This window comes from Telopea speciosissima, chromosome 8 (genome assembly GCF_018873765.1).
Source record: "Telopea speciosissima isolate NSW1024214 ecotype Mountain lineage chromosome 8, Tspe_v1, whole genome shotgun sequence".
NCBI classification, from domain to species: Eukaryota; Viridiplantae; Streptophyta; class Magnoliopsida; order Proteales; family Proteaceae; genus Telopea; species Telopea speciosissima.
This window is the reverse complement of record NC_057923.1, coordinates 54,406,899-54,428,234: the sequence shown is the minus strand read 5'-3', so window position 1 is coordinate 54,428,234 and position 21,336 is coordinate 54,406,899. Positions and strand designations below refer to the sequence as shown.

Below are 21,336 nucleotides of genomic sequence, written 5' to 3'. Positions count from 1 at the left end.
ACAGAGCAACTGAACAATTGGTGGGGAAGTTTAGTCACAAGGAAAAGCAAGGGAGAGGTCCCTCCCAGTTCCATAGATATAGGCCATTGAATATCCCCACTCCCCTATGTGCCAATCGCTAGCGCATCTAGGGCCCAGCTCAGGTTCGGCTAGTATGAGCAGTTTGATTTTTTTTTGACAACCTTGGTTTGGTGGTTGATCTGACTGCTCTAGTGAGTGGACAATGCTACGAGTGCATGGTGTAGACTGTAGACATGGGCAAGGCAACCACAAAAATCCAGAAACGAGGACATAGATATGTAAATTAAATTGATCAGTTATGCTTGACATGTATTTGAATATCTCCAAGATAGGTAATCCAAGTTCCCTCTCATAAGTGAAATTTAACCTCACATAGAAACTGTGACGCTTACATTATGGAAGAGTATTTTCTATTCTCTTGCCTCTCTGCATGTTAGGTAAGATTAAACTATGTAGTGAAAAGGTAAATGTTGGACACAGCATACCAGTATATGAATTTAGGTGAACATTAAACATGTTAGTAAAGCAAATCAAAAAAATAATCAACAAGAATATTAGGATAGAAAGGAAGCACACAAGTAGGACCATGTTAAGCTAGATTAAAGGAGAAAGATGACACAAAGGAGTGTCCACAAAAGTGTCTGACACAAACGTGTGGACACATGGAAAATCTACTAGGGTTAAGTGTCCAACAATCTTAGTGTAACTATCTCTGTATTGCCTGAGCAGGGTGGCCCACTAAATAGTCCACACAGATTGATTTTCATGTGCTCCATAAAGTTGGATTTTCATGTTGTGGAAGATAAATTTGCAATCAATGATCACCATTATTATCAACTTGAGGATGAATAGGTTGATATGGTAATTGAAAACCTCAGTAGGAACCCGAAAAATAAGTGTAGAACCTAAATTAGGCATGATAATATACATCAACCGGCTAGAAATCAAGTATTGCAATGCTATATACATACACCAGCTAAAAGTAGAGCATTGCAATGCTATTGCATTTGTAAAACGACGAGACAGTTCTTTTTGGTTCCTCATTAGCCCCAAAAGTGCTATGCTCAAGTCCTGGTATGGTTAATTTGTGAATTTCATTCGCTCAATTAGATTAAATTTGATCTAATCAACAACTCTTCTACTTCTATCAGTAAAAGGTATATGAGACTATTGGCCAATGGGGAGCCACCACATGTCTAAGATATCTTTGAAACATAACATCCATTTGTCACCAAACCCATGGCAAGAGAAACTAAACATGTCTTCAGCAGATTTTAATTGAATGATCATGCCAGGTTGTTCAGCCAAAGTTTATGTTGGCCATTAAGTAATTAGCCTACCATCCACGCATATGATGCATACATATAGCAGCAGGCCAATACTATTTTGGTAATTTTCAGAATATTCACACACATCAGTTTAAGATATAAATTTGAAACATAACATCCCCTTGTCGTAACACCCATGTTAAGAAGAACCCAACATTTCTTAAGCAGATTTAATTGAATACTTGTGCCAGGCGTTAAATAGTAGTTCATGTCAGAGAGCAAAGTAATCAGCATGACATTGGTGCATATGATATCTACATAAAGTATAGCATTCTATATTCTTCCCTCACAAAATGAATATTCCGAGCCACTTACGTAAGGGGATCTGAGAGAATTGCCCTTAGAGATTCCCCTGATTCACTCGACAAAGAACCATCTTTTCTCCCACTAAACCCACAACCATTATCCCCTCCCATTTCCTTCTGGGCAAGGACAGACCCATCCGACCCTTGAAGAAAGTGAGTGTAATACATATCGGGTTCTGCAATGGTGACTGCATTCTCAAATTGGTTGACCCGTCCTTGCTGGTGCTGTTGTTCACATTGAACAACGTTTCCGTCCTTCACCAATAATCCCCTACCTGAACCTATTATCGACATAAAACCCCAACTAAACCATTAAAAACACAAGAAGACAAGACCAACTAAGTAAGAACAGAAGAAGAAACGAATTGAACTCTCATACCGAAAGAAGAATGGTGCTTCTGCAAATTTGCTTTCTCATTGCGTAATTTCTCCGAACTACTATGTACACTACTGCTGCTATTGTTATTCTTATTATTGCCATTATCGGCAACAACTAACCCTTCCACTTCACCATCACCTTCGTCAACCTCATCTTCATCATCATCCTCGTCCTCATCTTCATCTTCCTCCTCACCTTCCGATCCATCAACACTAGGTGTTCCAGTGCTTCCATCTCCATTATTCCAGTTCTGATTCTCCGGTTGCTCCCGCCGTCCCGGCGAACTATCGAAGATACTAGGACGAAAGTCCACCCCTGGTGCCGACCGGAAAAACCGCTCTCGCTCAACCGAAAACATCTTTTCATCCACAAAACGGCTTACTTCTCTGGTTTTCCGACCTGAGAACTGCAAGGCCTCGTCTTGGAAAACCATCTGAGAATTCAATCCGTTTTCCATCCTCTGCGGTGGAACCAAATCTATCTCTTCGGATGCCATTACTGCAACCTCTGGAACCCTAAATCAACGCTGAACCAGCCATGGTTAACGTTTGACGGAGAGGGATACGAGCAGAGACAGAGAGACAGAGAGACAGAGAGACGGAGAGAGAGAGAGGTCTGATTCAGAGCTCGAACAGCGACGAGGGGGAATTTTACCGAAGAAATTGACAGTTCCGGGTCGTAAATTATAGTTAAAGGTTGGGGTATATTTGTCATTCAATTGATCTTTCCAGTGAGAGAATACTAGAAGAAGAGTCGTAGATATGAGGGCTTTTCAGGTAATTTTGGTGGAAACAAAGGGGCCCATCAGGAAATTACTAAAGGCGTTGATTGGTTACCCTTTCGAGAGCAAGAAATTATTTTGGAGTTTTCCTTTGTTTTTTGGCCTTTTCTACGTTGGGATTTATTATGATGCGTAGGACTGTGGGGCCCATGAGAAGAGTACGGACTGCAGGAGATTTTGTTAGTGTTCGTACCGCAAGCAAGTGCGCGAAAACGCGTCTTTTTGCTCTTTATAACGACCACCTTGACCATGGAAATTCTCTATGAACTATCTCTTAGGCTGTGTTTGGTTGTCAGAAAAATCCAAGACCCTAAATCGGGCAAACGGTTTGACCCGGTTCCAGTTATCCGGTTACTTTTTACCATATACGTCACTACCGATATTGATACTAGTATAGAATATAGATCGATCATATCTGACCGATTCAATCTTAAAAAATCATTTTTTTTTTAATTCCAAAAAAAATTCATTTTTGGGTTGTATTGACTGATCTGTATTGGCTCAGTATTGTTTTGTGAAAGTTCACCATACCATCATAGGGTTCACAAATTCCATAGGGTTTTATTATGTTTTTCCAAAACACCCTCTCGATATCCCCCACGCGCAATTAAAACCCCATATAAATGAATTCTCATTCACCATGGGTTAAGGAAAACTCAATCCTTACTGTATCAAGCCAAAGATATCCTTCCCCAAATGACAAGGAAATAAAATACTACTTGTTCGTGCGCCCTACATGGCGATCACACCTAGCCACAGAACCGCCTTAGGGTGCTTGAAAAATCCACCAATACATGGGGTCAAGGTGGTCATTTCTAGACACCCCAAGGCGATTTTGTGTCTAAGCATGGTCGACACGCTAAGTACAGAACTAGGTAGTGTTTTTTCTCCCATATTTTAGACATGGAGATTCCCTCTTCGATTCCAATTGAAATTCACTTGTATTTTTTTTTTAATAGAATACCAATGATACCCTTAGGGTTGGCGAGGCCACAAAATAAGATTTTTTAGGGCAAGATTGGTATTAGATTCATGTAGGTTTCACCTGAGTTTATGCTTTAAGTGGTCCCACATTAAAGATTAGTCCTTAAAGATTTTACACACAAAAAGTCAGTTTTATTCTCATTCGGGCACCGAAACTGTCAGCTTCATTTGATGAACTTTGACCGTGTAGTTGGAGTCAACAGAAAATTAGTTAGATGGGACCCACACTCCAATAGGTTTGTGGGTTCCACTAATCAAATAGCATTTGGCATACATATCATAGGCCCATGGGCCAAGATCAAGCCCAACCGACTTTAATATCTAACCTGGGTTATAAAAATAAGCTTATTAGCCCATTAAACGCCGTTCAGACAATTGTAGACTTGTAGATAAGAGTTGAAGTTCCTGATTTGGTATGATTTCTATTTCAATTTCAGGGCTGATTTCTATTTCAGATTTGAATTTTATAACTTATTTCAGTGAAATAAAAATCAAATGGAATAGAAATTCTGAAATAGCTGAGGGAGCTGATTCAAAATTTCTATTTCATCTGATTAAATTCTTGTTATTTAATGAGCACATGGTTAATTTGGGACAAACTAATAATTTCATATTAAAAATAAAACTCCATCCTTCTTCTCCTCCTAATGGTCTCACCACCAACAACATTACCCACCACCGCCCCCACCCCCATTCCCAGCGAAAAATCTATATTCTCAGAAATTGAACTACCAAATGGATTTTTTTATTCTTGAAATATTTCATATTGATACAACCATAACAGCTTCAATTTTTTAAACTAAAAATTTCTTTGTTGATTATTTCATGAAATAAATCCGAAATTGAAATTGAAATCATTCTGGCTTTCCATCTAACCATTCCATTCAGAACCAAGGTTAATGGATGGTATGTGATATACCAAAAATAACAACGGAGACTCTACAGGGCTTAAAAAGCCTTTGTACAAACTTTGTAGTTGAATCAAACCGTTTAAACAATATCTAAAAAACCATTTATTAATAATCGGTTTGATTTTGGTTTTAAGAAACAAAATCATTTATTAAAAAAGTATATGGTCACACGTGCCGCAAATGCACGTGTGCTAGTATAGACATGAAAATTTGTCATAATAGTAACCAAGCTGTGTGTTCTTGGGGCTTTTTTAGGGTTGGTGCCTTGGGAGTGTTGGAGATGCAGGAAATGCAGGGATGCTTCCAACCTAAGCCACGGATGAGGAAATTACAACATAACTAAACAAAATGGAGAGAACATCAGAACCAAGGGAGAAATCACATAGATATATATATCAAAGGGAAAAGAATACAAGTATAAAGAGTGAGAACGAGCCTTTGTGGGTTTAAGGACTTGCATTCAAAGCACATTATTAGACTACTAGTACAAGGCTTCATGGCCGACTTTGTTAGACCTGAAGCTGCCCAAGCAGCTCCACAGCTCCTGTTGCATTGTCTGCATTAGAGCCAACAACCCCCCCCCGCCCAACAGCATTCTTCAGGTAAAGATTCCGACCAATTTCTGGTGCTGTTGAGGCCAAAGAATACCAACTGCAAGCAAATTAAATTCAGAAGTCACCAACCCAACTGCTATGAAACTAGATTTCAATATACAACCCAGTAATTTGAAACAGGGAACAAATGCACAGTACAAAAATTCATCTGAAACAGGGAACAAATGCACAGGACAAAAATTCATCTACTAATGTCGTCCTTAAAATAGACCAAACCAGTTAAGGACCCAGGTAGGTCAGCAAAAACCAACAAGGACAGTTCAACAATAACAAACTGGAATTTTTCAAACAAGATCAAATTGAAAATGAAAGAATGCAACATTAAGGTCTGAATTGGGACAGAGAAAAGAGAGATGCAGGCATGCAGATGAAAAAGATGTTAAGTTCGTTTTCAGGGGGGGAATGACAATCATTATAAAATGAACAGCAAGATACAGCTTCACCATACAAATCAAAGATTACCAAACTAAGATGCTGGAAAGCGGAGTGGACCTACATTATACATGCTGTAGAATTATCACATGTACATGCTTTGAGAGGATAACTGACATAGCAGAGGTGGATTTTATAGTCACCAGCTAAGAAGAGGTAAGGTACAACAATGTTCGTTGTGTGGTGTATTTGAAGCGGCAATAGTGTAAGTGATCATCTCGGTTCAACCTGGATCATCTCAATGGTTGTACTTGATACACTTCCCCAAATCTCTACTTAACATTGATGTCCAGCCAGTCAGGTTGGGTTTTAATACACCAGATTTTAAACAAACCTCCCCCCCCCCCCTTTTTCTTTGGAGAGTCAGATTTTACCACACAATAATAATATTTCATCAAAATCAAATCCCTATGGGAGTGTGTGTGGTGTGGCTCATAGTCATCTATTTTAATTAACTCTTTTTCCTGTTCACTCTCCTGATGACTAGTGTTTCAGCTAAATACGGTGGTTATTATAGTTGAAATGTAACATCATGATAGGGTTTTGGAGATATTAGGTTTTAAAGGCTGGATACACGTCTCCTATGGACAGTAGGGGAAGACATTACCACACGGACATATTTTCTCCATGTAGATTGATGATTTTGTCGTTCTAGCCATTGGATAGAACGGGAATTCCCTAATATTGACATGTCAAATTTGGTGGCATGGACATATTTTCTCAATTGTTTTTCAGTGAACCTTGTGCAAACAGCCTCCCATCAGAACGGAACATTTCAAACAATTATCATAAGATTCATAACATTATATTGACATTTCATTAAGTCAAATCCGAAAATTAATCCACAACTAAATGATGATGTGAGCAATATAACCTCAAATTTGGGCTACAACAAATACTGCATGTGCCAACAACAACAACAAAAAAATCACGTGTCCCACACTGTTCGTACAGGTAAACCCCCTCCCTAAAAAAAGAGGGATTAGAAGAGTTAGAGGTGAAAAGAGGAGAACAAGAAAATAGTGAAGGCCATACTGTTAGATGAAGAGCAGGAGACAAACACTCATTCTTCATATTTCTCCTCTCTCTGGCTGTCCTGAATACACCCCTTCACCTCAAGCATCAAGATGGAATTTCCTACAAGTGGTAGCATGCACCTGTCCCTGTATCAAAATATGCATCCAGGTACACGACATAGTGTACAAGCTTCATGCCCCTAATCTTAGCATGAGGCTGTCCGAAATGCTAAGCCTAATGATGCAGGACAGGTAACAGAGTCCTGGGAATTTAGGGCTCAGATAAAACTCAATGATGTTCTAGGATTAGAAAAATTGGTGGCTTAATCACGCTGTCAAGATTTTCTTTTTAAGCCTATGAATCAATCATAGAACAGAACCTAGGCTGATTACAACTCATTCAAGGGAATGTGGAGCACCTTTCTATAATTTGGACGACCAAAAAGCTGATTGGCAGAACCCTGCCCCTGAGGAATTGGCTAAATTAAATGTTGATGGTTCCTCTTTAGGAAATCGAGGTCCTTCAGTGTTGAAGTGATTAGACTTTGGGATGGAAGAATTGTTGCGGTATTCTGAACCAATTGGGGAAGGAGGCTCCACAAGACCAGAGCTTATAGCACATACAAAGGATAGTCATTGATTGAAGAATAAGGCGTTCGATGGAGGAACGTGGTGCTATACTCAGTTTATAAGACTCATACGACAGTTAACATTTCAATTGCACATTTAATTACAGTGGCAGCTGAGGTGCTAATTAAGTAGCTGATGAGTTAGCAAGACAAGGTGGATAGACCTCAACTCTGTTTTGCAGATAGATAATGAATTTTAGAGTGCCGTGCCGGGGTGATAGCTGTCTAAAGACCCCGTAAGCACAGCGGAACCCGAGATCAGCAGTTAGCGTCTCGACAGAGAGAAACCTAGCTGCTTGAGATACTGAACGAGATTGGCGTTACACATACAGCATGACGATTCGCTCTCGTGTGTATGGGTATGGCGCGCGGGTGATGTCTACCAGAAGGACCCTCGCATAACTAAGGCGAACCCTTATCTTGGGCATTTCCAACTTGAAACAAAATCAAACACCAGAAACCAGTGTTAGCAAAGCAAGAGAAGAAAAGAGAGAGCTGCAACCTTGGAGAGAAAACCAAGGTCATGGTTTGTACAATTTGTAAAACTGTGAGCACTATAATCTTATATAGAATGAATCAAAGTCAGAGATTTACAACTATACCCTTGACACGAAAAATATTACTAAACAATACGTAAAACACTAATAATACCCAGAATTATATACCCAAATACACACCCTGCAGTAGGACTAACATAATAACAATACTCTTAACACCCCCCTCAAGCTAGAGCATATAAATCACCCACGCCCAGCTTAGAAGTTAGAACAACCTTTACGGAAAGTAGGATTGAATAGAGGCTTGGTAAACATATCACCCAACTGATCAGCAGAAGAAACGAACAACGTGGAAATCAACTTCCTCATTACATCATTCCTCAAAAAATGACAGCAATTTGTTTGGTCCTCACGTGAAACAGAGGGTTGTTGGCAATATAGATAGCAGCTTGATTATCACAGAACATTTTCATAGGCTGAGTAACCGGGAATCCCAACTCTTGAAGTAATGATTTCAACCACATTAACTCGGCTGCTGTATGAGCCATGGCGACCGCCGTTTACTTCTTGCTTCTCCACGTAACAAGATTACCACCAATAAAAGTACAATATCATATGGTAAAACCTCGTATCACCATTAGCACCAGCCCAATCTAAAACAAAATACCCAACCGCTGCAATATACCGGTAAGGTTGATAAATGAGCACCCTTAAGGTACTTTAATATTCGACATCTTGCCACCTAGTGAGTCTTCTTAGGCGACTCCATAAACTGACTAATGACCCCAATAGTAACTCTAAGGTAAATGAATTTCCCTACTAATCTTTTGAACTGGTGCTTATCATCAAGCTCCTCATCATCATCTGTCTCGAACTTCTAGTGTGAGTCCATGGGTGTATCAACTGATTTGGAAACAAGCATACCAGTCTCAGAGAAAAGATCCAAAACATATTTTCTTTATCAGACAAATCCCTTTTTTACTACAAAACACTTCAATACCAAGGTAATATCTTAGGGCAGCGGAGTCTTTAATTAGAAAATGTAGTTGTAAATAAGATTCCACCTCTGTAATCCCAAATACATCATTCTCAGATATGATAATATCGACATACACCACCAATACAATCACCCTAGAATCCCAATGACGAACAAGCACTGAAAGATCAAAATAACACTGCAAGAACCCGCATCGAGTGACAATCAAACTCAACAAACCAGGCTCTAGGACACTGTTTGAGGCCATAAATCTCCTTGTGTAACTTACAAACTCTTCGAGCATTCTCCCTCTGAACAACATACCCTGGAGATTGCTCCATATACACCTCCTCAAGTGGATCACCATATAAAAAAGAGTTTTTGATATCCAACTGATATAGAGGCTGGTCATAATTCACAGTTAAGAAAAAGAGCACACGAACCGAATTAAGTCGAGCAACAGGAGAGGACTCAAAGTAATCCACACCATAGGTCTAAGTATAACCCTTCGCAACCAAACAGGCTTTTAGCCATTCAGCTGAGCCATCTGGATTATACTTAATGGTGTACACTTAGCGAAACCGCACAAGGTCCTTACCTAGAGATAAATCCACTAGAGTCCAAGTCTGGCGAGAAATCAAGGCATCCATTTCCACTTTCATAGCCACTTTTCACCCAAGATGAGATAAAACCTCATGATTGGTTTTAGGAATGGAGTGAGTAGATAAGGATAAAACGAAGTAATGCAAGGGAGATAGAAGATGAGATAGAGAAACGCATATGCAATCATGGATTTTCTAGAATTCTAGAGCAAGAGTGGGTACCTTCACAAAGAGCAACTACTAAGTCATTAAGAGACAAAGAGGAAGCAAGAGCTCCAACTAGAGGATCAGATCGTGTGGTGAGCGGTGAAGCAGGAACAACTGAAGTAGGTTGCATCTTCTTACGCCGTTGATACACTTTCAGTGGTGCAAGTAAGGTAGCGGTTGGAGCATCATCCATGTTGTATAAGAACAACTTGCTTGATGAATCATACCATGAGTAGAACAAAAAGTAGATATCTCACTCTGAATGTATTCAAGACCATTATCAAATCGAGAAACCTTAATAAAACATAAAACTGAGTCTTTATTTCACTAAAAATTATTTAAAAAGAAAAAGAAACTCTGAACGATCTATCAACAAATACAACCATGTCAAACGAGAATAATAGTCCACAAAAGTTAAAAATTAAGAAAAAAAACTAGCCTATTTTTGACACGACAAGGACCCCAGATATCTTGAGGCACTAAAGAAAATAAATAAATTCTAGATACTATGAGAAGGGAAAAGTTGAATGATGATGTTTCTCGAGTTCACACACTTCACACTCGAGGCGAGACACATATTTGCAACTTGGAACCATATGTTGTAGTTTGGATAAGAATAGATGCCCCAACCGAAAGTGCCACTGAATAGGAGAAATACCACCAACAGTAGTAGAAACAATATAGGATGCAATACAATTAAGGTAATACAGGTCATCATGCTCAAGCCCTCCACCAATCATCCTCCTTGTCTAGATCATGAAATACACAATAAGAGGGATACAAGTGACAGAACAGTTTAGAAATTTAGTAAGTTATCTGACAGATGAGAGACTTAAAGGTAATTATAGCACATGAAAAACAAAAGATAGAAAATGGATGAGCTAGGTGAAACCAAGGATCGAGAACTCGCGAGATCTCGGCGAGTTTCTCAATTTTGGGCCATACCGAGTCAAGTTAATAGTCGGTTCCTAGGAGTGCAATTTCTCAGCCGAGATCTCGCCGGTGATATCTCGAGGCTCAAAAACAGATTCTTTTCAATACAAAAAAAAAAAAACAATATCTGGCCGAGATCTCGGTTGGGCCCAAAAGTGCTATTTACTTGTATTCAGCCCATTTTTCACCCAAAAACCCATTTCCAACGTAAGAGAGAGCAAGGACAAAACTCGATAGGCTCTAAACCAAGGGGAAAAACACCTCTCCTTCAAATTTCTTCTTCTTTCTTTCGATTCTTGGCTGGAATGCACTGTTTGGAGTAAGATTGAAGTGCCAAAGTGAAGATTCAAGTGCCAATTTGGAGCATCATCACCCATTTGCAAGATTTCAAAGGTATTTTCTATTTTTTCCCCAAATCTATTTTTTCCAAAAAAAAATTTTGTAATCTTTGTTAAATTCATGTGGTTTTAATACATGTTGAACATCTTTGCCCGATCTATCACTTGATAGAGTCGGATTTTTTTTTTCAGTTAATAAATTATTTATTATAATTTCTGAAAAAATAAATGATTTATTTGAAAAAAGAAAATGAAAAAAATAGGATGAATAGTGATTGTTTGAAAATGATTTTGATATATGTTAAACTACTTGGGATGCTCTACAGCCCCATGGATTAATTTTTTATTTTCACCCATTAAAAAAATTATTTTATTTTTCAGATTTAATAAATATATTATGAAAATTAAATATATATATATATATATATATATATAATATTAAGGAAAAATACTTATTGCTTATGGAAAATTATGTACAACATATGTACATAATATTCAACTTCAAATGGCGTCGAATTCATCATTACATTTTATTTTCTTATACTTTAAGATATAAAAAGTTTTTAAAAAAATTCAAAATATTATTTTTAATTAACAAATAAATATTAGGGTTAAGGGATAAATAAGAGATAGTTATTTCATAGTTCTAGTAGCTTGACATTACGTTTAAGAGTTATGAATAGTATACTTTAAGTCTTGAATACATGCTTTTTTATGTAACAGTGTAAAACATAAGACATTTTGTATACAATGTCTGATATAGCATGGCCACATGGAATCCCCATGTCCGCAGACAAAAAGAAGTCCAAATGCAATTATTGTGGGAAGTTACTACCTGGAGGAGCCACCAGGTTAAAGCAACACTTGTCTGGTACAGGCAAGGATGTTTCCTCATGCCCAAATGTTCTTATCCAAGTGAAAGTGGCAATGGCACAACATTTGAAAGGAGGAAGATTAAAAAAATCTGAGAGAGAAAGAATGCAACAAGAGTTTAATGAGGCAGTACTAGAGAGGGCTGGTGTAGAGGTCCGTGGCGGAGATGATACTGACATTGGGCCTCCACCTGGTGAGTTTCAATCAGAGGCTGAATGGAGAATTTACCAGCAGACTTTGGCTAAGATTAGACAAAGTTTTCATTTTGATAATATAAGAGCATATGAGCAAGCAAGAGGAGCTGGTGGATCTGGCTCAGCTGCACCAGTGCAAGAAGATGAGAGGAGGAGAAGTACTGGGATAAGAAATATACCACGACCCCAAACCCGACCACGAGTACAAGGTCCAGAACCCATTTTTGAGCAGGATCTCACAACTTTTAGGCAACAAGATGCCTACCAGCCAACCATCCCACAAGTATTTGGTGGTAAACAAGAGGAAACACGAAAAGCCTTCAGCAAGTTCATGCTTTACCATGGCATTCCAGCCAATGTAGCACAAGGAACATACTATAATGCATTCCTTGATGCTGCAGGGAGGGCTGGTGCAAGATGGAAGGGACCTTCACCATTTGAATTATACAATGTATATTTGCCTCAGGAGGTAGAGGAGCTAAAAGAATACATTGATGGTTTGAAGCCAATGTGGGAGACATATGGGGTAACTCTTATGGCTGATGGTTGGACTGGACCTACTAGGCTGTCCATCATAAATTTCATGGTGAATTGCAATGGAAAGACTATATTCTTGAAGTCTATCGATGCATCAAAGCATATAAAGGATGGATCATACTTGTATAAGGAGTTGAAGCAAGTGGTGGAGGAGGTAGGACCAAGGAACGTTATCCAAATTGTGACGGATAACGGTTCCAACTATAAAGAGGCTGAAGAGAAGTTGATGAATAAGAAGCGTAAGAGGATCCGACTCTTTTGGACCCCATGTGCAGCCCATTCTATTGATTTAATGCTGAAGGACATGGGGAAAAAGACTTTGGAGGCAGGTGTGGTAACTAGGGCAAGACAAGTGACAACTTTTGTGTACAACCATTCTTATGCTTTAGCATTGATGAGGGAGAAATGCAATAGAGATTTAGTAAGGCCTGGTGTCACTCGATTTGCCACCAATTACATTGCATTGAAGAGCTTTCAGAGTAAGGCGATAGGTCTAAGGTGTATGTTTGCAAGTCATGAATGGTTTGGTTGGCAAGGTTCTAAGTCAGAAGAAGCAAAGGCAGCACAACAGACCATTGCAAATGACGGATTTTGGAAGGACTTGGGGAAAGTGGTTGGCATATTAGAGCCAGTGGTGGCAGTATTGAGGATGGTTGATACAGAGAAGAAGCCTACTTTGGGCCACATTTATGCTGCCATCCAAAGAATGAAGGAAATGGTTAGAGCTGCTATACCTTGAAGTGCAAAGTCCTACACTAACATCATTGATGAGCGGTGGAAGAAGCACTTGAGTCATCCATTGCATAAAGCTGGTGAGTTCAACATACTTTATACTTTAAATGTTATAACTTTTTTACATTTACATATTCAAAACCCTAAAGGCATTAAGTCACTAACAAATCATATTTGTGGTGTTTACTTTACCAGCATACCATTTGAATCCAAAGTATCACTACTCCCATGATCTTGGACTAGACATAGAATTGTTAAAGGCAGTTCAAGCTGTTACTCAGAAGTTGGAGCCCCCATCCAAAGACACAAGCTGCTTGCAATGATGAGGTGAGAGTATAGGACTTTGGTACTTTGGTAGTTAGTTTATGAATGTAATTACTAAATAGGAAATACTAATGCCTCAAATTGAAAATAGATCAAATACTTCAGAGAGGCCTCAGCAAGTTTCGGTCGACAAGCTACAGTGGAGGGTAGACAAAAATCAGACCCTGGTAGGTGGCATGATATTACATTTATGAATTATAATTTTATCTCTTTAGAATGTACATACTCTTACTATTCTATATTTGTAATGCAGCCGACTGGTGGGTGCTTTATGGTACAAGTTCACCCAACCTGAGGAAGGTAGCAGTGAGAGTGCTCTCACAAACTTGTTCATCCTCCGGATTTGAGCGCAACTGGAGTACATTCTCATTGATACATTCAAAGAGGCGGAGCAGGTTGGGTAGCGAACGACTGGAGCAGCTTGTGTATGTGCACTACAATATGAGATTAAGGATGAGGCATTTACGTGAAGGAATTGAGGCCAATGATAAAGAACCCATTGAACTGTCCAACATTTTTCAAGAGGACTCTGATGATGATGAGGATCCCCTATTCCAGTGGGTGAGGGATCGTGGTACACCTGATATGGATCAGCCTGGGGGTAGGCCCGACCCCACCATTGCGTCTGTAATCGGCACTGATGTTGATGAATATATGTCGACGCAAGAGGGACGTGCACATGCAGAGTCACCGAAACCTTTTGAGCCTGCTGTAGGAAGTCCTACTGATGATGATGATGGTGGTGGTGATGACACTGGTGATGGTGATGGTGATGGTGATGGTGATGGTGATGGTGATGGTGATGGTGGTGGTGGTGGTGGTGGTGGTGGTGGTGAGGCTGCTGCTGCTAGTGGCATGTGGAGTGGCGGTTATTATGATGATCGTCATGAGGGGATGCGCGAGCAGTACGAGCATGATGTGGGAACGCAGGGGGACCCTGTGCGTTTCACCTGTGAGTCTCAGTTTACGCATGCCACTCAAGATCAAGACCATGGTGACCACCCTAAAACATACAACAAAAAGAAGGGTCGCAAACACTCACATCAGTCATATGCTCAGGAGAAGGACAGCAGCAGTATGAACACCATGCTTACAAGTTTCGGAAGCATGAATATAGATACTACTAGTGAGCATCAGTCATGGCAATCATCTCAGCATCATCATGGCTATGACTATGGCCAGCAGAGCACTGGTTCTGATTATAGTGTTTATGGTCAGTATGGGCAGTTAGCAGCTGAGTATGACAGTCAAAGCTCTGGGTCAAGTGTTGGGTACACATTCCCAATCCCAAACCAGTCATACATGCCTCAAACTCAATATGACAGTAACAGTGGATCTTACACCTCATACCAACAGCCTCCCATGTACCCTCAGATAGGAAAATTGTTATATGTTGATCAGAAGACTTATATGGAAGTTGTGTCACACTATCTGCAACACTATAACAATTCCATGACATGGGAATTCTATGTGGATCGATATGGGGATGAATTTCTTGTTCAATCTCATTTTATGTAACAAATTAAGTGAACATTGATGTAATGTACATTTTATTTGAATGTTTTGATTGATGTGTACTAATTAGAATGTTTTGATTGCTAATTTGCTATGTTTTACTAAATTATATGTAGATTAAGTTGTTTTAGTGCGACTCGTCGCCTACCAACTTATGGTCCAAAGTGAAACTCATATTTGGACTTGTTTTTTGGCAAATCTGGGCATGCCGTTGTGTTTAAATGGCCTGAAATAAGCTGGATACCAAGTTTCAAACCCGAAATATGTGTACAACCCACCGAGTTGCGGGTTCGAGTCCAAAAAAAATAAAATGCAGCAACTCGCCGAGATCTCGGCTCGACTCAGTTTCTGGCCTGGCCGAGATGCCACCAAGACCCGAGTTTTCGAACCTTGGGTGAAACTATACCACGACTCGTCACTTGGGTAGAAGACCCATTAGCAAGAATTACTAGAGAAGGATTATAAATTTTATATAAGAAAACAATTTGACTTCACAGTCATATAAGTAGAAACACCAGAATCAATTATCCAAGGGGTGGAAGATGTGGTAGTAACTAGTAAGAAATGTTGATGTAACTATGGATGACTCAAAATTTTGGACAGAACCTGATGGAGAAGCACTAGATTAAGTAGCAAGGTTGGTGTCGTAAAAAAACAACTTTTTAGCATTGCCATTTGTTACTGTTGTATTAGCTAATTGTAAGCCCAATCTGGTGTATCATGTTTAGCCCAACACGTCTCGACTGTATGATTAGCTTGCCACAGAAAGTAAATTATCAACTCCATTGGACTACAGGCCCAGCACAAGGCTTATTTCCACAAAAATAAGCCAAATTCTGTGTTTTAGCTGCATCAACCCCATTTCCTCAAACAAAGCCTGCCAGTGTTTTTCACTCCCCTTTACAATCTCAGTATTTTCCTATTAGAGTCCTCAACGCTTCCTAATAGCCTCTCCCCTTTCATTTGCAAGGCCCAGTCAAGTATCGACTAAGACTTTGCCTTGAATGAAAAACCTTAATTCTGAACATAATAACATTAATCAAGGTACTAAAACTCGGAACTCGGTACCAACTCGACCCTTGGAAAAACCGAGTCAAGTCGAGATCTCGCTGAGTTGATGCATTTTTTTTTTCCGACTCAAAGCCTCAACTCGGTGGGTTTTAGACCTAGTTTGGGTCTAAAACTTGGTACTCAAGTGTACAATACATCAATCTTTAACCAAATGTTACATAAAATGTGATACATTAATGTATTCAGTCCCAACACGATCCACAAAGAACTTCCATGTCATAGTGTTGCTGCAGTTTTGAAGAAGGAGTTTCAAATGGGAAAGAAGAGATTAGTGTTGGGAGCTTTGGACAGAACTCGACCGAGATATGTCGAGTTCTGTCGAGTTAGGTAAGTAAAACAAGAAGTAGATTGGTCGAGTTCTGGGTCAACCCGAGATCTCAACCTGAGATCCGAGATCTCGCCGAGATAGTGTACTTTTTAATATCGTATTGGAACTCGACTAGGTTTCTCAAAAAAACCGGCGAGATCTCGCGAGTCCTCGAACCATGTGGCCCTGATTCTAAGGCAGGATTCATTAAAAGGTAGAACTAGATTCGTATGAACAAAGAGAAAGTAATGTAGGCTAATCCCAAACCAGAAAATCCAGCAAGAGACTACACATAACAGGATCGCAGAACAGGGGAAAAACAGAACTGGAAAAATTTTATAACATAAGATAGACAATCAGAATAACCCAAAATTTCAGTCAAGTGGTCTATTCTGTTGGTGGAATAGATGTGCAGAATCTGAATTAGTTCTGATAACAGAATAGGAAGTTTCAAAAAAGTCCTAGTACTACCAGGAAAACTAATGGCAGATTAAGAACAGCAATATCAATTAGAATTCTTAAGAAGCAGCAACAGAACTTCAGAAAATAGGATATCAAAAACCCATTAAAGTTGATTCAAACAGATTTCAGAATTTCAGATTAGAAAATTAGAAGCAATAAACAAACAGAATTACAAATCCGATGTTCGGAATAGAAGAGAGGAGAGAGAAACCAAGAGAATCATGAAGAAAAAGAAGAATATGCTAGACAGCAGTAGAGAGATATCACCTTGTTATAGAAAAACAGAAGTAGAAGAATAAATTGAGATGAAAGTAGTTGGACAAAAGAAGAACCTTCATCCATGTTTGCATAGCTCAACAGCTCAATAATTCCTAAAAAAATTCAATTCTATTGTTCAAATCATGTCCAATTGATTGGAGGGGTGTATACATATATAACCTTTAAATTTCCTAAAATGACTCATGAAAGGCCTCCTTATCACTCTCACACACTAAAAAGAGCATCCTAGTGCACGAGGCTCCCGCTACTGCATGGTCTTGGAGGGGCATATTTACGCAACCTTACCCCCGGTTTGCGGAGAGGCTAAAAAACTATGTAAGTATCCCTAATCTAACCTGAACACTTGACTACTAATCCCGTGTACTAACTTCACCACTACTTTATTGGCTTATAGATTAAGCCCCTTACAATGAAACACAACAAAATAAAGGACCCAACCTACAACATAACTACACAAAGCTTGTTTTCAGCCCATTGGACAACCACCAAAACCTTGTGGGCCTTCTAAAATTACGTCTAGACCTACAAACGAGATCAATGTCTAATGTAACTGCATCAAAAGGTGGAGCAATAAGATATAAGAGAATTTGCACAGGAAAATACGGAGATAATAGCCACAATAATCATCAAGTATCAAAACATAACCAAGATTTAATCATGATAGTCAAAAAAGACCAAACATTTAAATGCACAACAAACTAAAAAGTTCTCAAAAAGATGTTAAATGTAATAAACAAGAACCTGGAGCCCATGGTGTAGAATATATATGGTCAAAAGATTTAATAAATACCAGGCACGTTCAAATACAACAATGGACCTCGTAAGATGATTTCAAACCACCCTACCCCTCTCAACACACAAAGAAAGAGAGACAGAAGAAGGTGTAGCAAGGAATATAAAAAAAATATGCCACTCCAGCGCATTTCTGACCAAGCAAACCCAATAGGAGCATATTAGGATTTAATACATTTTATCAGGTCAATGTTACGGTCTCAATTTGTTTAAGGTTGTGGTTCTTTCTGTAATTGGAACTCCTTTCAACTCCCAGATATAACTTCTCATCCTAACCAACCTGGATCGTAAATTCTCAAAACCAAGAGGAAGAGAACGGAAAGAAATCATTGAATAAAAGAAGTGAGGAGAAACCAAATATCTGAAAGGATTTAAAGATGGGAAACATAGTCTGGGTTCCAACAACTTTCAACAATTGTAAGAATTTCTTGTTTGCATATCTGCAAATCTGACTATCAAGGTCTACTGCTCAAAGTTTCATGTTCCCCTAGGTTGGGAGGGAAGAGGAAGTTGGGTCTACCCGAAGAAAGATTTTGAATAGCACTTCCCAGCCCCCCTCTTTATTCTAGTGAGGCTTTACTAGTAAGGTCGCTCATTCGATCATAATAGCTCCCAGGATGTAGAAATCACCTTCGAATCTGAATACAGTCCTGGCAACACGTTCGGTAACCGTACAAGGAAACAATTTTTTGGTATGCTTCATCTTTTGGGTTTCCCTATTTCGGTCATCACTAAGTGATGCCTACCTCTCGAAAGCGGGGGTGATCTTATCATTTGAGTTGACGACTTTCTCCATGAAGACAAATAAAAAGGTTTCAGGTACAGGTAGAGTGGGAATCTTTGGTATGAAACATGAAATGCTGCATTACAAGCGTTCTGGTATGCCTAATATCTTTTTATGAAATACTAGCTTCACACATTGCACTTGTGCATTAGCAGACACAATACATATGTAACTTCTTTTCATTTCCAAGTAAACTAGATCCCCTTTTTCATCTCTGTAGACACTTGAGTACAAAAGAGTGAAAAGGAGCAAACAGAAATCCAATCAATATGCTTACTGTTGAACTGAAAGGGTCATAAAAATGCAATTGATGGATGAATTGCTGTCAATAATTGCCGGCCAACAGGTAACGGGCCATACTCAGAAACCACGATATGCTTAGTAACCTCGGGGGATGCTTAGAAACCTGGCAGCTGGCAGGCACCCCTCTGTCTGCATGGAACCAATACCCGCAACCAAAGCACTAGACCTCTTTCATTGGACCAAGGGCTTAACCTCAGAACTGAAGACACTCTAGGCAGTTAAAACAAAAGCAAAACAAACGATTACTCAAAACAGAGAAATATTGAAAAGGAAGAATTGCAAGAATCACATTATAACATAACCACACGCACTGTCAGAAACACTAAAGGTAGCTATACTATACAACAAAAAACCAAGCATCTCAATCTGTGAATAAGTTATAAGGTTTTTTAAGATGAACAACAGCAGGATACCACATACATCATTCACTGTTCTCGGCAGAAACATCAGTGTCTTCATCGTCCCCTTGGTGGATTTTTGCAATCTCAGCCTGTGCCCGCTCCAGAATCTGCCTCTTCTGCAATTCTAAATCTCTATGGAAATCCACACGCATTTTCTCCAATTCTAGCATTTGTTGCCTCTTACTGTTCTCAATCTTCTCATATATCTCACCAAACTTCTGAATGGAATTGGCAAGCAACCTAAAAGAAGACCCATCATCGCCATCCTCTTTAAATCTTGTCCTCTTAGGTGGAAGTCCATCCGAGTCATCCTCATCACCGTTTGCAGATTCCGAGTTCCCGGGACTGTCCCTCATCTCATCCAAACCATTAGACCGATTTAAATAAACCCTAGGATTCATGAACACATACTCTCCTGAATCCAAACCACAAGAGAGCCCAGGTTGCCGTGGTGATGCTGTCATTAGCATATCCATTTTCTTGAAATAAACCCATTTACTGGTGGTACCGCCAGTTTCTGCTAATCTCATCTTCTCCTTCTTGTATTTCTTCTTTAATGTATCCAGACGATTGCGACACTGAGTATCTGTCCTAACAATATTTGACTCTTCTGAGACCTTATTGGCAACTTCATGCCATTCATCAGAACGAAGACTCTTTCTCCCAAGCTGAAGAAATCGATCACCCCAGGCATCCAATAAAACAAAAGTCCCATGTTCTGTCCAATCAGCTGGAGAATTCCGGGCACCAAAAGATTGTTTCATGGGAGGAGCTGCAGGAGCAGCAGAAGGCGCTGCTACCCGTGGGGCAAACTCATAACCTAAAGCTAGATTCTTGAGCTTCCGTTTCTTTCTATGCCTTTCAGAATCCTCCCCATGTAATTCAATCCTTCGGTGATAATTGTTTCGCTCATCATCATCTTCTTCGTCTTCATCGATCTCAGCTTCTCCTACAACTCGCTGGGCACCATTTTCTTCGTCTTCCTCTTCTTCCTCTTCTTCTTCCTCTTCTTCCTCTTCTTCCTCTTGTTGTTCTTCTTGTTCTTCCTCTTCTTCTTCTTGTTCCTCTTCTTCATCATCTTCGTCACCATATTCATTATCAACAGGTTGCGCATAAGAGGAGTTGCGAACCGGAAGCTTTGGACGATGCGATGAACTGGAATTTTGATGGTAATTTACAGGGTAAGAGTTTGGAGGATACCTCGCATCATCCTCCGTGTCGTCCATTTCTGCAGAACCTAATATACCAAGAGTCGTATTCCTTACATGAACCAGTTCATCAAAAACAGATACTTTATAACACAAAAAAGGCAACTCGAGAACCTATCTGAAGAACCATCATGAGAAAGCCCACCTTGAACAGTTTAGTACCCAAATTCTGCAACTAAACTGCAGGACCCTACAACAAGATACTTCAACCAACGGAGCTGCAGATCTGATGAAAGGCTATCAACACCGTCGCTGAACAAAGGTTTATGGATAGCTTCGATGAGAGCAGAGACAGCCACCACTGAATCTGATCTCAAAATCGAAGGAACGCCAAAACCCTAGAAATCGGAGCAACCGATAAGATTTCCGTTTCGAGAGAGAAAAGATGCCGGAAGACGGGACAGTTGCTTTCAGAAGATTCTTTTATGGGCCTTTCCTTTGGACTGTTTAAGGCAGTGGGCTTAGTATAAGTAGCCCATTTAATAACAAAGGTTTACACACACTCTCACCTTTCACGTTTTCTGACCTCTCTCAGCCTTGTAAGGCAGCGAGCTTAATGAAATGACCCATTTATTTGTTTCCACATTAAAAAAAAAGAAAA

The 21,336-nt window shown here is 39.5% G+C and overlaps 2 protein-coding genes across 7 annotated transcripts in view; both read right to left on the bottom strand.

The window, feature by feature from the left end:
- LOC122672596 (U-box domain-containing protein 62) overlaps positions 1-2,642 on the bottom strand; it is a 39,526-nt gene extending 36,884 nt beyond the window's left edge. Inside the window, exons 1-2 of one of the 2 annotated variants that reach the window (XM_043870056.1) lie at positions 2,034-2,642; positions 1,665-1,929 (exon numbers count right to left, since the gene is read on the bottom strand). In XM_043870056.1, coding sequence (XP_043725991.1) covers positions 1,665-1,929; positions 2,034-2,529 — 761 coding nt within the window. In that variant the 5' untranslated portion in view covers positions 2,530-2,642. Of the gene's footprint in view, positions 1-1,664; positions 1,936-2,033 lie in introns of both variants that reach the window. The other variant, XM_043870055.1, reaches the window with a different exon arrangement.
- Positions 2,643-5,071: 2,429 nt separating this feature from the next.
- Positions 5,072-21,127, bottom strand: LOC122671563 (trihelix transcription factor ASIL2-like). Of its 5 annotated transcripts, XM_043868860.1 has the most exons (3): positions 19,547-20,868; positions 10,893-10,897; positions 5,072-5,355 (listed from the first exon to the last, which is right to left on the bottom strand). In XM_043868860.1, the coding sequence occupies exon 1, from the start codon at positions 20,751-20,753 to the stop codon at positions 19,548-19,550; it is 1,206 nt and encodes a 401-aa protein (XP_043724795.1). In that variant the 5' UTR covers positions 20,754-20,868; the 3' UTR covers positions 5,072-5,355; positions 10,893-10,897; position 19,547. The 5 variants fall into 5 exon arrangements, with proteins under 5 accessions (XP_043724795.1, XP_043724793.1, XP_043724794.1 ...); XM_043868858.1 differs by lacking the exon at positions 10,893-10,897 and having other exon boundaries at positions 5,072-5,360; XM_043868859.1 differs by lacking the exon at positions 10,893-10,897 and having other exon boundaries at positions 5,072-5,337.
- Positions 21,128-21,336: the final 209 nt, after the last annotated feature.

Bases quoted from the DNA above. Each gene is read 5' to 3' on its own strand.
- LOC122671563 (XM_043868861.1), bottom strand. From the start codon at position 20,753: ATGGACGACACGGAGGATGATGCGAGGTATCCTCCAAACTCTTACCCT.